The 15,940-nt window shown below is 35.6% G+C and overlaps 1 protein-coding gene across 1 annotated transcript in view; it reads right to left on the bottom strand.

Annotated features, from left to right (window-relative positions):
* The window catches only part of TTC29 (tetratricopeptide repeat domain 29), a 190,834-nt gene that overhangs the window by 48,435 nt on the left and 126,459 nt on the right, over nt 1–15,940 (bottom strand). The window contains exons 9-10 of the mRNA XM_081813113.1: nt 12,474–12,593; nt 11,534–11,762 (exon numbers count right to left, since the gene is read on the bottom strand). Coding sequence (XP_081669239.1) covers nt 11,534–11,762; nt 12,474–12,593 — 349 coding nt within the window. The remainder of the gene's footprint in view (nt 1–11,533; nt 11,763–12,473; nt 12,594–15,940) is intronic.

Raw genomic sequence — 15,940 nt, 5'->3', positions numbered from 1 at the left:
TTTCCCACACACTTTAATGATACTCTGAAAACCTTTTTAGGGCGCCTGCGTGGCTCAGTTGGTTAAGCGACTGCCTTCGGCTCAGGTCACGATCCTGGAGTCCCGGGATCGAGTCCCGCATCGGGCTCCCTGCTCAGCGGGGAGTCTGCTTCTCCCTCTGACCCTCCTCCCTCTCATGCTCTCTGTCTCTCATTCTCTCTCTCGCAAATAAATAAAAATCTTAAAAAAAAAAAGAAAACCTTTTTAAAGAGGTGTCATCTAACCTGTTGTATCCAGAATGCATCAAAACAGAAGGACATAATGAGAAATTCCTGGCATGCCACAGTGGAGGATGACGTTTAGTGAAAATCAATCATGTGCAAACCTAGTGAAAAATGATGCCGTTATATGCCACTTAGAATTGGAGTGTTGTGAATAGGTGCTATTTAACCACATTTCAACATGGGTAGCAAGGCTTCTTGGGGAAGTGAAATTTTCACAACATTTGAGGAGAAGGGAATGGTAACTGAGCAGAGAAAAAGATGATTATTTCTGATAAATGATGTGAAGTAACAAATAACAATTGGGATTACAGAGGAAGAGTTCCAGGTTCGCTTGATTTCAAAATAAATACCTAAAGCCTGTGAAAGGAACAGGTGTACTGATTTATTTATTTATTTTTAAAGATTTTATTTATTTATTTATTTATTTGAGAGTGAGCGAGAGAGAAACAGCATGAGAGGGGAGAGGGTCAGAGGGAGAAGCAGACTCCCTGCTGAGCTGGGAGCCTGATGTGGGACTCGGTCCCAGGACTCCGGGATCATGACCTGAGCCGAAGGCAGGCGCTTAACCAACTAAGCCACCCAGGCACCCCAGGTGTACTGATTTAAAGTGCTTTTCATATTTCATATGTGAATGTAGAATTTTGCTGAGAAATGTTATCTGAAGACCCACTCAGTGGGCTTACATACATGTGTGAAATATCACATATTCATGCAGAAAAGCTAACCTGGCATTAATGTCACTTTAAAAACTGAAAACACTTTAGAGCAGTGCTCACACATAAGAATCACCTGGTGAGCTTGTCAAAGGCAGATTCTCAAGCCCCCGCACTGGAGATTCATAAATCTGTGGTAAGGCCTGGAAGATGCATTTATAACAACTCCTCCCACCACCAATCAGGGCAAGTGGTCCTTGAGTTGCACCCTTGAGAAACTGCCTAAGGCTTATTGTGAGGTTTAATTTTCCACAGGTATTTTAAAATATTTGCATCATAATAGAAAATGCAACAAATAGAACAATTTTAATTTCAATGTCATTTTTTCCTCATAATAATCTTTTACTTATAATTGCTTTAAAAATCATGAAAACATGAAATAGCCTAAGCTAAACTGCAAAAGAGAAATCCCCAAGAGCTTCATATGTCGTAACTATTGTTTTGTGAAACTCTAGATTCAAATACATATTCTATGTCACAAGGCAAAATATATTTCTTACTGTAGGTTTTCGTCAAAAAGGCCACTGCTTTACAACGTAGTCAGAGTCCTAGCCTCAGAACTCAGGGAGAATTTTCTATCACAGCTGGAATCCAAAGTCGTCACTATGACCTGAAGGGCCTAAATTAACTGGGGCCTGCTTGAAACTCAATTCTTCCTTCTCTCCTCCTCACTCAATTTGCTCCCACCATACTGGTCTTCTTCTTGTCACCTGGATGTCTTCTCCAGGCCCTCCTAGATAGTCACACGGCTTGCTCTGTCACTTCAATCAAGTTTCTCTGCAAACCACGCCTCTTTTGAGGGGCTTCTCTGAAACTTCTGTTTAAAACAGTACCCCTCTCGCCCAATCACTGTCCTCTTACCTGCTTTATTTTTTTCTTCATAGCTCTTAGCACTACTTCTAGTGATTGCCGCCCAGCATCTAAACCTCCTTTCCAATGTTTAAGAAATTCTCTACTTTATAAATTTCAACGGAAACCTGTTCTCAGTCCGGGCACTGAGAAGTCAGCTCGTACTCACTTTCCCAGCTTCCCTTGCATCTGGGCAGAGTCATGTGAGCCAGGCCCCACCAATCAGCTGCATGCACACCAAACTCGGCTTCAGGAGCTGTGGCTTGTTAAGCTGGGCTGCGCAGAATCCAACCCGGCAAGGTGTGGCGTCAAGCAGGAATCTGTATTGTAAAGCTTCCTTAATAGTTCTCATGACAAGAAATTAACTTGCCAACGTGTATGTGCTAGTTAATTTTTTTTCCTAGACATTGGCTTTAGAACAAGCAAACCTGAAAGACTTGCCATATACATTTGTATTCATAGACTAGTATCCCTGTTACCAAGTTTGTATAAATATTTACGTGTCTCTAGTTATTGAATTAGACTTCAGTTAGATCTATTTGTGAATATAGATCATTGAGTGTATAGGTATTTAAAATTTGCTTTAATTTTAATATAAGGCTTGATCTTTCTGTTTTACTTCAAATCAATGTGCTAAAGAGAGTAAAGAGATCCTGAAGAAAGAGCAGTAGATAGGTTTTGGTCCACCTATCTTTTACAAATTATATTTTTCTTGGCATGTACAGAGAAAGCTACCCAGTACAAAGCTGATTTATTTTTTTTAAAAAGGAAAATTCCTATGTTAGATATAGAAAGTGACAGTATTATGCATAATTATCTATGCAATTACACTTGCACATGCTTGAAAATTTTTAGCCAGGAATGCTTAATAACATTTGCATGGTTAAATGAGACAGCAGAAACAACTGGAAAGGCCTCAGGGCATGGTCATCTATTTAAGCATCCACTTGGATTTTCAACATAATTAGTCATATAATTGTGTGCCTAAACTTAGTAGATTCATGTAAGTAATTATAAATTATTAAAAAGCTGTGCATGTGTTTTGTTCTCTATTTCCTGCCAATCAAATTACTAAGGAATATACTGTGTTCACATTTCATCATATAAATCTCCAAATAAAATTACAATGTAAAGCCTTGGATGAAGGTGAATAAACAAGTGAATCCATTCAGGTGAGATATTGTTAATATAGTTATGTGGACATCCATATTTGTAGAAAGAATTCCTATAATCAAATCATAACAGAAGTCTGTTCATCTATCCCTATTAAGAGTTCTAAGAAAAATGTTTCTTTTGCTTATGTTGTATTCGACACAATGAATTTTTTATGTTTATTAATTTTGTTTTTTAACTTGAATTAATAGCTGAAGGTTAGACATAGTAGCTTCCTTTAGTATAGCTGATTTCCTTCTTTTCATAGATCTTTTAGTGGGTAAAGGTAAAAACTTAGGCCAAATAAATCTGAACAGTAAAAAATATTAACCCCCCAATTTTATGATGGTCATTTGATCTAAAGTCTCCCAGTTTTTCTCACCAATTGACTTCCTGACTACTGATTTTGAAGCTTCATTTTATTTCATACTTCTCCATTGCTTTTTTCCCCCATTGTTATTTTAATATCTGGGTTGAAAATGTGGAGATTTGAGGAAAACTGTGTATCCCTTCTCAGGAGCTCATCTAATAAACAAGACTAGAAGACCTCTGAAAGTGTTGAACTAAATTTCCTTTGATAAAAGTGCAAATTACACCTTATTAACTGCTGATACAATGGAACACATAGTCTTAATATGGAGAAATCAGACTTATTTCACTAAAGGCAAATATTAACCAGGCTTTTTCTCATTTTGGGTACCTGATTCCATGTTAGAAGTCAATAAATGCAAGCCCTTAGAGGCATCACACTTAAATGAGCTAACTTTAGTTTTCCCTCTTGGTTTGACAAAGTCCAACTTTGATTACCTTAAGGGCACGATGAGAGAACCTCTATTTGCTCAGATTTTTTTATTACAGGTTAGAATAAAATGAAAGGAAGAAAATATCCGAGTATATTGTAGTGATAAAGGACTTGGAGATGGTGAATATTGGTCAGTGCTTTTAATATTTATTTCATTGTGACAGTAGGTCAGAGGATTCAGAAAGTAAATGTGTTCAGGTACGTTTGCAGTATTTCAAGGATTCATTTCAGGAAGGTCAAGACACTGGTCAGTATGGACTGACATTAAGATTAAGAAATATGCTAGCATTTCTTCTGATTAGATTCTTGCTCACCATTTCCCGCACTGAGCACGTTGTTCCCATCCCCCGGAGGTAGACATCACGCATGAGAAGTGAAATATACATCCATGCTCTGTTACTTAAGTCAATCATTATGAAAAGGCATTATAAATAATTTCTATTTTCTAAAAGAACATTTGTCATGAAAAGTATATTTCTATTAATTATGCTAAAGAACCTAGACTATAAAAAAATTCACTCTTATCTGGGAGTTAAAAATATAGGGAAGCATTCTTTAAAAGAATTTAAAGGAAAGTGAGTCCTGGGACCATGGATATAATTTTTGATTGAAGTTGTGGTTAAAAAAATAAAAATTCATAATAATAAGAAAACAAAGGTGAGAAGTAATTAGAAAAACTCCCACACAGTACCCCAAATCAGGGAAAGTTGGGAAAAAATTAGAAGTTAACAAAATATGTTCCTTCAATATGTTCATGTTTTAAATATTAATGTCAGTTCTTTCAGAAGAAATCGTATGGATTAAGGATCACCTGAATTATCCCAATAGAGCTTTCTTAGAGAAGGCTTAAATACATGTCTGAGAAGATTTTTTTTGCCCCCAAATTCTAGCAATGGTAGGGAAATGTTTACCTAAATTGGCACAGTATTTGGAATAAATGACCACAAGGAAAAGGACATAGATGGAAGCAGGGGTGAGACCCCTCACTGGGAATGAGAAAAATATAAATGGGTGACAATGGAATTCTCTCAGAACTTCAAACCCTAGCCTTGTACTGGTACAGCTCAGGGATTTATTCTGGTTTTGCTGTGGTTTAACCAACCAAAAAAAAACCAAAAAAAAAAAAAAAAAACCTTTCATAAGCTGTTCAAACCAGCAATTAGAGATGGAATTGAAACAAAACCAGATTGGAAAAACCCAGTTACATTTTTCTTGGAAGTGGTGAGTTCAGTGTACCTTGGGAAGTTAAAACTGGTGACACCATCAGCTACCAAGAACTGTGAGCAGAATCTAAAAGAAGTATAGTTTTTATTTGAGCAATCAAGAATTCTCTTTTATTGAACCAAGGCAGCAGATAGAGAAGGAGGCTCTCAGAAGGGAAAAAAAGGAAAAAGGAAAAAAAAAAAAAAGATCTTTCAACCCGAGGGATCCAGAGCTACATTATTATTTCCCAATGAAGTAAGCATTAGTTTGTGAAGGAAGAAATTTGAAAATCGGGTTCAAACTCTGCAGTCTTTTTTATTTAAAAATTTGGCTACGATTAACTATTGATTTTGTCTTCTTCAGCATGTTTCGTCTTGGGAATTATTTTATTATCAGTTGCAGAAGCCATTGAATTCTTAAACACTTTCTTAAAATTTATTAGAAGTATACTTTGATAATCTATCATGATTTAATGAGATTAGTGAAAAGATGCATGTCTTTCTTAAGGTTTTTGACAACAGCATGCAATCTATAAAGAATATATTTTAATGTGTCACTCCCATTTGTCTTATCAAACTTGTTTTCTGTGACTAGAAATGGAAATAAAAAGGATTTTAAGGATCTGTGCCTTAGAAAAAAGTCACAAGCAGACTCACAACCTATAAACACACAATTTATAAACTATCCTACAGAGAAATGGCTATTCCAGTTCTCCCCCTGGAGCTCCTGCTGCTGCTGTCCAGGGGCTGTCACGGAGAATCCTGAAGCTTGCAGAGTTAGGGCAGGCTAAATGAAGTTGTACTAATAAACAACTCTGCAAATCTCCGTGGTCCACCACAATAAAGGATGATTCTGTGTTCACACAAAGTCTGCTGCAGGTCTGAATAGCATTCCAGGACAAATGTTCCACATGTAGAGATTTACTGCATCCATCTTGTTGCCCTGTAATTTTTAATAACGCTTCCACTATGATCACTGCAGCAGGGAGAGAATCAGCTGGAGGATCTTGGGCAGGCTCTCCCAAGCTTACACCCTGAAGTAACTTCTGACCATTGACCAGGACTAGTCACAGAGCCCTGCCTAGCTGCCAGGAGATGAAAAATGCAGTCTTCTGTGTGCCCAGAAGAGTAAAGAACCAGATACTGGTAAGCACTTGTAATTTCTACCCCCTTGAGCAATGGTTACTGAACCCTCTGAAAATTACACACAGTAATTGTAGGCTTTTCTGAAAAGAGGAGAGAGACCTTAGCTTTCATCAGATTCTTTAAGGGGATAGTGATCTGTCATCTAAAAGTTCTAATAAGCTTTTTGAAAAGTATACAGATTTATATTGAAGAAAGGAAAGCTTTGAAATTCAGGAAGAGCTTAGAGAAGTCAAATTTAGGGCAAGTTCCCAGACTTTAGAAGACAGGTCCATGTGTTGGCCTCATTATCCACAATTATTTTGCCCCACACTGCCCAAATGATTTCCACTATACACTATATTACAAATGTCCTAAATTCTGGCAATAGGTAATTTTCCAATGTTTAAAAAATTCTTAATTGCTCTGAGTAGGTTAAAGCACTTTGAGTCATTCATTATATGGTGTGAATCAGTTTAATCAGATTGATTTCTTCCTAACAGTGTTCATAATCTTTCTCAAGGATCACTGACCTGCACTGCCTGTTGTCCAATCTCTGCAAATATTTGTCATATATATATATATATATATATATATATATATAGTTTTTTAACACAGGAGGGTAAATCTTTTCCCTGTTAGTCCATCTTGGCCAGAAATAGAGTCCCACTTGTTCCTTTGCACCATGAATATTTTTATCCAGATTTTAATTAAATTGTAATCTTTTTAAATGTTTGATGTGGCTTCTACTAAATATAAAGTGTTATTGTAAAAAAGTGTAACACATGGAAAGAATCCCTGAACTAGAATTCTAGAAAACTAGATTATAGTTCTATTTTGTCTTTCAGATTTTTTCATGACTGCATGTTCCTGGACCTGAGGACATTTGAAAATAAAAAAAAAAAAAAAATGTGGACCAAGTTATTTCTTTGGTACCACACAGCTCAATAATTTCATGATTCCATAAAACTCAAAAAAGTTCAAGAAGATTTTAACTCATTTTCAGAAGACAGAAAGAGGCTGTAGGAGTGGTACCAGATTGAGGAAGGCAGAGACAGACATAAACAGAACTGCCTGAAGAAGGGAGTAATGAATAGAGAACCAGGCATCTTCTTGAATCGGAGGCCCCAGGGAACAGTGGGGAAAAGATAGGGGTTGAGGAAATGCTGAGGGGAAGCATGACACAGGGTTGAAAACAGGAGGACGGATTGAAAGTCTGCAGATGAAATTACCCAAAATGCCAGTAGGGTGAGTTTTGATTCAGTCAGATTTTTCACCAGAATCTTCTTTTTATGTGTCATGTTTTTGAACACATTATTAGAGACAGAAGTTTGCTCTGTGACAATAAGACGCTATAAAACCTGCTTGCTGGTTTTAACACAGGAGGGCTAACACTGGAGGTAATTCCAGAACTTTCTCCTCATTGTTAGGGTTTTTTAACTGAAGTAGCTGATCAAAGTATAATAGAACATGAGGCTCACTCATGAATGTGGATTTTTCACATTCATTAAAAGGGCTGAGTTCATGAATAAAAAATACAAGCAAGAACAGGGTAGGAAAACGTGGCTCCACATTGAACTGACAACTCGACATTAAACCCACACAAACCAAGGGTGGAGAGACAAATTCGTGGTCTTGATTGTTTTCTTTTAAGAATATTAAATGATTCAGGATGCCTGAGTGGCTCAGTTGGTTAGGCGTCTGCCTTCGGCTCACGTCAGGATCCCGGGGTCCTGGGATCGAGCCCCACATTGGGCTCCCTGCTCAGCAGGAAGCCTGCTTCTCCCTCTGCCTCTGCCTGCTACTCCCCCTGCTTGTCCTTGCTCTCTGTCTCTCTCTCTCTGACAAATAAATAAATAAAATCTTAAAAAAAAAAGAATATTAAATGATACATAAAACAAGAGTGGTATTTCTGGTACTCAAGGAAACCTTGGCATGTCATTTTGTAGAAAACAGTGTCTTTACTGACGAGCCAATGTATTCATCTATTTCCATACTCAGGATATGCATCCTATTTCTCTGATACAATAAGAATGTGCCTTAAAACCATGTTACTGATATTATCAATGAAGTGGTTAACCACGTTGGCACTGAAATGGCTGTAATTACATTTCTAAGATAACAGTTCTCTTACGTTGCACAAGAAAAGCTTTGCTTCTCTGTCACTGTTCCACATCTGGGTCTATAATCTCCATAAGGCAAGATGAATTAGCTTTTCATTCAAAAATAAATAAATTTCATGATTGGAGACATAATAGTTCTAGCAGAAAAAATAAACTCTTTTCTGGAGAAATCAGCAGAAATTCATAGGCCCTTAATCCTTCCAGAGCCAACCAATTTCTGTTGCTTCAGGCTTGAATAATTTTCTTGAACTGCAGTAAATTTGAATTCCTTCTAAATTCCTAAATTTGGGAGGACAATCTAGTCTTCATTTACTGTTGGAAAGGAAAGGAGGAAGATGAAATCATTCCAACCATATCTGAGAGTATTAGAATGGTATGAAAGTTCCTATATTTGCTGTGTTCCCTCTGAAAGGTACAAAGAGGAAAGATGATTGCTGGTGAATCACTGTTCTATTTTATCTAGAGACCTGAGTGCTCTCACTGCTCTATTCCCTTAGGGGGTCATGTTCCTCTGCTTAAAAGAATATTGCCTGCTCTGTGAGCTAATGATTTGTTTGGAGGATGTAAGTCTCAGAGGTGAAGATAACTGCACAGCTTTTATAATGTAGCTTTCAAATCTTTGATATGCTTTTTTTGGAATACATGGGACCCCTCAATGGCAAGATTAAAGATGCCTCTTCAGAGAAGAAAGGCAAAATTTGAAAACCTAAAAGCTGCTCAGATTTCCAAATAATATTTCTGCATTTCTTCATTTTGTCAACATCACACTTGGTGTTGTCCTGCATTCGTGTGATAACCGCATGGTAATCAAAACACAGTTTTGGATCATAGTTGTTTTGTTGTTGTTGTTCTTCCAAGGAGGCATGGAACTATGAATTGTGTTTTAAAAAGTGGTTAGTGCAAACTTATTCATGGCTAGGACGTACATACTCATTTTGAATTCTATTTAATTTGACGAATATTTACTTGGTACCTAGCAGATGTTAGGCATTGTGCCTTCTTTTGCAGGAAATACCAAAAATCAGAATCTGTTTTCAAGACACTCATACTCTCACTGGGCAGATAAGGCAATTACAGAAATAGCCATGATAGGATGTAGAATATGACAAGTGAAAAGTGCTTGGAGAGAAATGAATGACATTCAATGTGGGAACAGAGAGAAGAGGCAACAGTCAAATAAGAGGGGGATCAGGGAGGATTTCAACATTTGAGAAGGACCTTGCAAGACCAGTAAGATTTCCCTGGATGGGACTGGAGTTGGAAGTAAGGTGGTATTAATGTATGTTGTGTATCTGGGGTGCTAGGATGTAGCCAGGGGAAGGGAGGTGGTAAAAAAACGTTAAGAAGTTTGTATGTAATCTGTAGGCAGTAGGGATCCAGTGGAGATTTTGAAGGAGAGCAAAGATAGAATAATAAAGAGTTGTAGTTTAAGAAACACTGAAACATTTAAAAAGCACATTTTAGTGTGTTTTGAACTAAAATAAGTCCATGTAAACAAGCGAGTATGTTTGATAATGTCCTACAGGTCTTATTTCCAAATAGAACAACTACCACTAAAAATGTTAAACATGCTGGTAGTAGAAGAATTAACTTCTCATTTATATTTGAATCTGAAAGATTCTTCTTCTTCACTGTTATAACGACATAGCTCATCCATGCATATATTTCTAATCTCGGTCGAATGAATCAGGAAGGGAGTGTACCTTTATAGCGTTTCAGAGAATTTAATCTTCTCCACCATATGCATAGCTGAGTTTTTACTGTCTGAATAATATTTTGAAATGCATTGTTTTGCTTTGCTCCTAAGCCCTCTGGGACACAAAACACCCTCACCAAAAATAAGGATAAAATGTTAAAAGAATAGACAAATAAATAGCTTTATAGAGTGAAGAAAAACAAAAGAGATTTTTGAAAAACACCAAACAGGATTGCAGCAAATAGAAAAACTAGCTTCTCTAGTTTTGAGGAGTATTTTTTTTTTCATGATGATTAGGGTGATGGTTAGAGCTTATCCAAGTAAATCTGAAAAAGTGAGTAGCCCAACTTATTCTCTACCAAACCTTTTATCAGAAGAAGTAATGTAATAGATAGATGGGTCGTATTTCCTCTGCTTTATCTCCTGGGCAGACAAAATGAGGGAGTAAAGGGAAGATAACTCAAAACTACAGAACAAGCTCTCAAATATATGACAACACAACATCCTGAAGTGAGCAAAATACTATCTAAAAGTGGTTAGTTAATAGTTACCTGTAAATATTTGTTAGGCACTTGAGCACACTGAAATTCAACAAGCCACCTGTTTTTTAAGACTTTATCTTGTACATATATTTGGAATGAGACCTTTACTTATTTCATAACTAGAGGACAGACACTGGGAAGTGGTATTCTACTAATGTAAAAGAAGCAATAAAATTCCTTTGTGCCCAATTTACTGTTATTTACTATTTATTCTATGCAGAAAATAAAAGCCAAAGAGCTTTATTGTTTCCTCTAAATGACCTAAGGGGGGAAAAAAAAAGAGTTCCAAGCAGGAGATGCTTCTTTACATAACAGAATTTTACCTATGATTCCATTTGTGCTATCCCCAAACATCCCTAAAATATTTTGCTTTAAAAAGTTTGATTTACCAACAATTATGCAACCCAAGGGTCTGTCATAGGCAGTACTGTAAAAAATTTTAAAAATCCTATTCTGAAGTTCTTAACTGACGACGGGAGCCTAGTCAAGTTGACACATAAAAGTGACCCTCACATTACCTCTAGTTATTTGTTTTTAATTGACTATTTTGACTAATTATCACAAGAAAAGGTATATAAGAAAAGAAGTGGAGTTAAGAGAAATTAATATTACATTAATATTACATTTTTCTAAATTAATATTCTAACTTGAATTGATCAAGTAGTAGGAAAATTTACTACCATCAGCAAAGTAAGAGTATAATACTAATTAGCATCTGTGAACTAGCATCTGTGACTTGTTCTTGTCAATAAGGTACAACACTGAACATTTTTTAAAAAACCCATAAACTTATCTCAGATTCCTTACAGCTAGCTGATCAGTGCATGTTGAATATTTAAGGCAACTGAAAAAAAGACAACATGAGGATGGTGATTTGTCAAGTTCAACTAATCATTACCACAGTTTATGCTTTCCTTATCATCAAAGATACAATACAACATGAAGGCACATCCAATATTTATGTAGTAAAGAATAAATAAAATTAAAATTACCAATAAAATCAAAATCACCCATGCAGCCATTAAGAATGACACAAAAACTAAAGTGTTTTCAAAAACCAAAGTCTTACCAATAGTCGGATCACATACAATGCTGCCTCTATTCTCCTTCCATGACAGCAGGTAGTCAAGGCTGGTGAGATCTTCAGACTCGATGTAATTGTTAACGGTCAGCATTATCTGATGAGCTTTTGCTATTCCATAATGAACTTTTGTTTCATCCATTTCACGCAAGTTTGTTAGCTCTGCTGTTGTGTCAAAAGCCTGCTGAAAGTATTGTGAAGCTTTGTTGTAGTATCCCTAAAAATGTAAGAGAAACAATTTTTTTTCTTAATTTTTGGTTCTATCCTTCCACATACCTGCTCACCTTGGTATGTACCACACTTATCTTTCAATAGTTATAGCATTCTTCTAGAAGAAAGATGGCGAGCAGGGTCTCTATTAGAATAAGGTTCTTTTAAGAAGTTGTGATTACTAACCATACAATATCTTGAAGCTAGGATACTAAAATAGCTTTATCTACTAAGTTGATTTATATGAAACTTAAGGTTTTTTTGGATTAAAAATGGTCAAATGTTAAGTATTTTCAGATGGTTCAACCTGATACATGGTAGCAAAAAGAAGTCTGGGAAAGAGTGATCTAATTCACATTGATTTGGATGTAATTTTCCTACTTGTAGCATTGGATTTACCTAATACAGCATTTTTAACTAGTTGTTTTTAGTCACAGCAAGAGATCATTTTCAGCCAATCTGTTTAATCAGTGGCCACTGAAAATAGATGTATTTATCTGCTGATTTGGTTATCACTCTTGTTTTCCCCATGTGCTTAGGTCTTTCTTGACTAAGAACATTGGAGGTATTCAAGATTCCTGAGAAATAATGATCCCGATGGCACTAGCACAACTCATTTAAATGTTCATTTCTTCTCTAAGTTCTTTGCAACATTTCATTGCAAAAATTCAAGGTGGTTTTTTGTTTTTTGGGTTTTGTGGGCTTTTTTTGGTCATACTCTCCTATCCTCCTCCAAGCTATTGTCCACAACAGCTTTCAAAGGGCCAGTACTAAGTACTTCATGTATTATGTCACTAACTTTTGTTAAGTCATTCTGTGAGGAAGTATTATTCTTATTCTACAAATAATGAAATTGAGCCTCAGAAAAGAAACTATCTTCTGCCACCCTCCAAATTTTATAAAAATCATCGTGAAAAAGCTTTCCTCAATGGAGGATATCATCTTTAGGATTGAGCCTATAATTTTAAGACTCTAGGGAAAAAAGTTTCCCTTCTTCACTGACTTGTAAGTCTCCTTTCCTCTCCCCCTCCCTCCTCTCTCCTCTCCTTCCTCTCTCTCTTGTTCATACACACGAAAACATGCATGCACACACTTTTGAGAAGAAACCCTTACAAGAGAGAATGTTTTATTATAAGTTTTCAAATTATTTGCTCACAGCTAGAAGGAACTAGTAATACAAACACTATTGAAATGGCCTTATACCATATACCAGTACAGGCAAAATGCATACTCAACTCCATGCATCTCTGTATAGTCATAGTGTTCAGACAGCAAACTGATTGGATAAAAAAGTTGCTAGAAGATGAGGAGGGGAGAAATAGGGCTTGTGTGACAGTTATGTTACATACATAAGCAGTATAATACTATGTTATAGGCCCACAAGGAGGGTTTAGTGAACTCTTTACTCAAATTGTTCATTCCAATTAAACTTACTAATTTAAACACAGTCCCTCTATATTTTATCAATAATAATTTGAGTTTGTTGAGGTAAACAATTCTTTCTTTTGTTTCAAAGTGTAAAACATAGAACTTATATGAGAACACGGTTACTTAATTAGAAAAAATAAAATGGTATCAAAGACATTTGTATGACAAGTAAATTATATAATTGAGAAACACTATAAATATTGAAGATGAAAATAAAACTAGTTAATATTTTGGATTATTCTGCTAAACATCAAAGATATAGGACAAAATAAATGAACATATGTGACTAGACCACACATTTCTATTTTTAAAAACAGAGAAGTATAAATATCTAATTAGTGTTTTAATTATACTTCAGAGTAGTAGCTATTTATTGTTTTAGATGAAAATCTTAATTAGGAAATTAGGGACCTTAATAAATGGACATATATTTAAATTTCCAGAACTATTTCATATATTATTATGTTAGAATTAACTTATTCATCAGGCAACTACTAAGTACCAAGCTCCATGCCAGGCAGTGGGGATTCAGCAGTTAACAGAATTTACTGTGCCTAAAATTTATAAAAGATATTTTTTAACAAGTGTTTCCCCCCCTACAATAGGAGCATTATAATTACTCATAATTATTTAATTATAATTATAATTACATATAATTATTCTTCCCGCAAATTGAGCCTAGCATTGAATTGTTAGACACAGACACAACTGCCATAAAACTGGTATTAACCTAAATTTCTCTAGTTTAAAACACTATTAAGGAAATACATTAATTCTTCTCAGATACAAACATTTTTATACATACCATTTTGGAATGAGATTTCATTAATGTGTGTTGCATTTCTATATTCTAAATTCTTAAAGAATTTAATATCTAAATCTAATCTCTTCTCCAAAGTTTCTGTCCAATGTTCTACAGTTCAATTCTGTTATCAGTTAATCCCTATCCTATTATAAAATGCAGAAGATTCTAGTAATTAATCTTGACAATCTTAAATATGAATTTGAGAATATATAAGTGAATTAATCACTTCATGAATGCATCTTATTGGAAAAGAGAACTTTGTTTAGTGTTATAAATATCACTGGTAAGCATTTAGGAGGCAATTGCAGGACAGGATCTTGATGACATCGTAGACCTTAAAACAGAGCTTGCATTATTACACTATAATATAGAATTTTCATGCATTTTCCTGATTCTTACCAGATCCTTCTAAGTTGTCTAAAATGTCACTCTATCCAATGAGCAAGCTCAAAAATAAATGAACATATTCCTAATACTAAGGAAAAACCATTTTTTACACATTTTCTTTACTATTTTAGTCCAGAACTATCATTGTTTTACTTTTTTTTTAATTTTTAATTTTTTAAAAATTTTTATTTATTTATTTGAGAGAGAGAGAATTGAGAATGAGCAGGGGAAAGGAACAGAGGGAGAGGGAGAAGCAGACTCCCACTGAGCAGGGAGCCTGACGCGGGGCTCGATCCCAGGACCCTGAGATCATGACCTGAGCCAATTAAGGCAGACGCTTAATTGACTGAGCCACCCAGGCAACCACTATAATTGTTTTAACTATGTGATTATTATCTGATCTTATTAGGGAATGAGAAATCTTGTAAAGGGTTTATATCTAGTTATTTGCCCTAAAGAATTCTCACTTGACTACTTTATATTAATTATATATTTTTATCAAAAGATCACATCAGGAAGTTGGGATGGGTGGCCCATCTTCTATGATTATATGGTAAAAGATAAACTAATTAGAATAAATGATCTTTTAAAGATGTGCTACCTTTAATTATAACAACACTGTAATAACTAGAGAAAACAGTTAATTCTAATATTTTTTCCAAATACAGTCTTATAATTGTGGTCTTATAATAATATTTCTTAGAAATGATTGTAAAGAATACAATTAGAATACATTGCATGAATAGTATGAAGCCAGAAAAGAGAGGATGAGGGCAGTTTGTAGAGGCCCTGAAAGGTAGACTGACAAGTACCAGGAATATTAGATTTGCTTTTAAAGGTTCAGTTCAAGTTTTCAGAATCATGGTACAAAAGTGAAATAGAAGTTTGGAATTTCTTTTTTTTAATTTTTCTCCATAGTATTTTTTTTCATCATTTGATTTGTTTATTTTTTTAAAATGTTATATTAATCACCATACATTACATCATTAGTTTTTGATGTAGTGTTCCATGATTAATTGTTTATGTATAACACCCAGTGCTCCATGCTGTACATGCCCTCTTTAATACCCATCACCAGGCTAACCCATCCCCACATGCCCCTCCTCTCTAGAGACCTCCGTTTGTTTCTCAGAGTCCATAGTCTCTCATGGTTCGTCTTCCCCTCCGATTTCCCCCTCTTCAGTCTTCCCTTCCTGCTATATTCTTTTTTTCTTTTTTCTTTTTTTAACATATAATGTATTATTTGTTTCAGAGGTACAGGTCTGTGATTCAACAGTCTTACACAATTCACAGTGCTCACCATAGCACATCCCCTCCCCAGTGTCTATCCCCCAGCCACCCCATCCCTCCCACCCCCCACCACTCCAGCAACCCTCAGTTTGTTTCCTGAGATTAAGAATTCCTCATATCAGTGAGGTCATATGATACATGTCTTTCTCTGATTGACTTATTTCACTCAACATAATACCCTCCAGTTCCATCCACGTCATTGCAAATGGCAACATTTCATTCCTTTTGATGGCTGCATAATATTCCACTGTGTGTGTGTGTGTGTGTGTGTGTGT

The sequence above is a fragment of the Leptonychotes weddellii genome, chromosome 2 (assembly GCF_054177405.1).
Source record: "Leptonychotes weddellii isolate Sample4059 chromosome 2, ASM5417740v2, whole genome shotgun sequence".
Lineage (NCBI taxonomy): Eukaryota > Metazoa > Chordata > Mammalia > Carnivora > Phocidae > Leptonychotes > Leptonychotes weddellii.
This window is presented reverse-complemented; position numbering and strand designations above follow the sequence as displayed.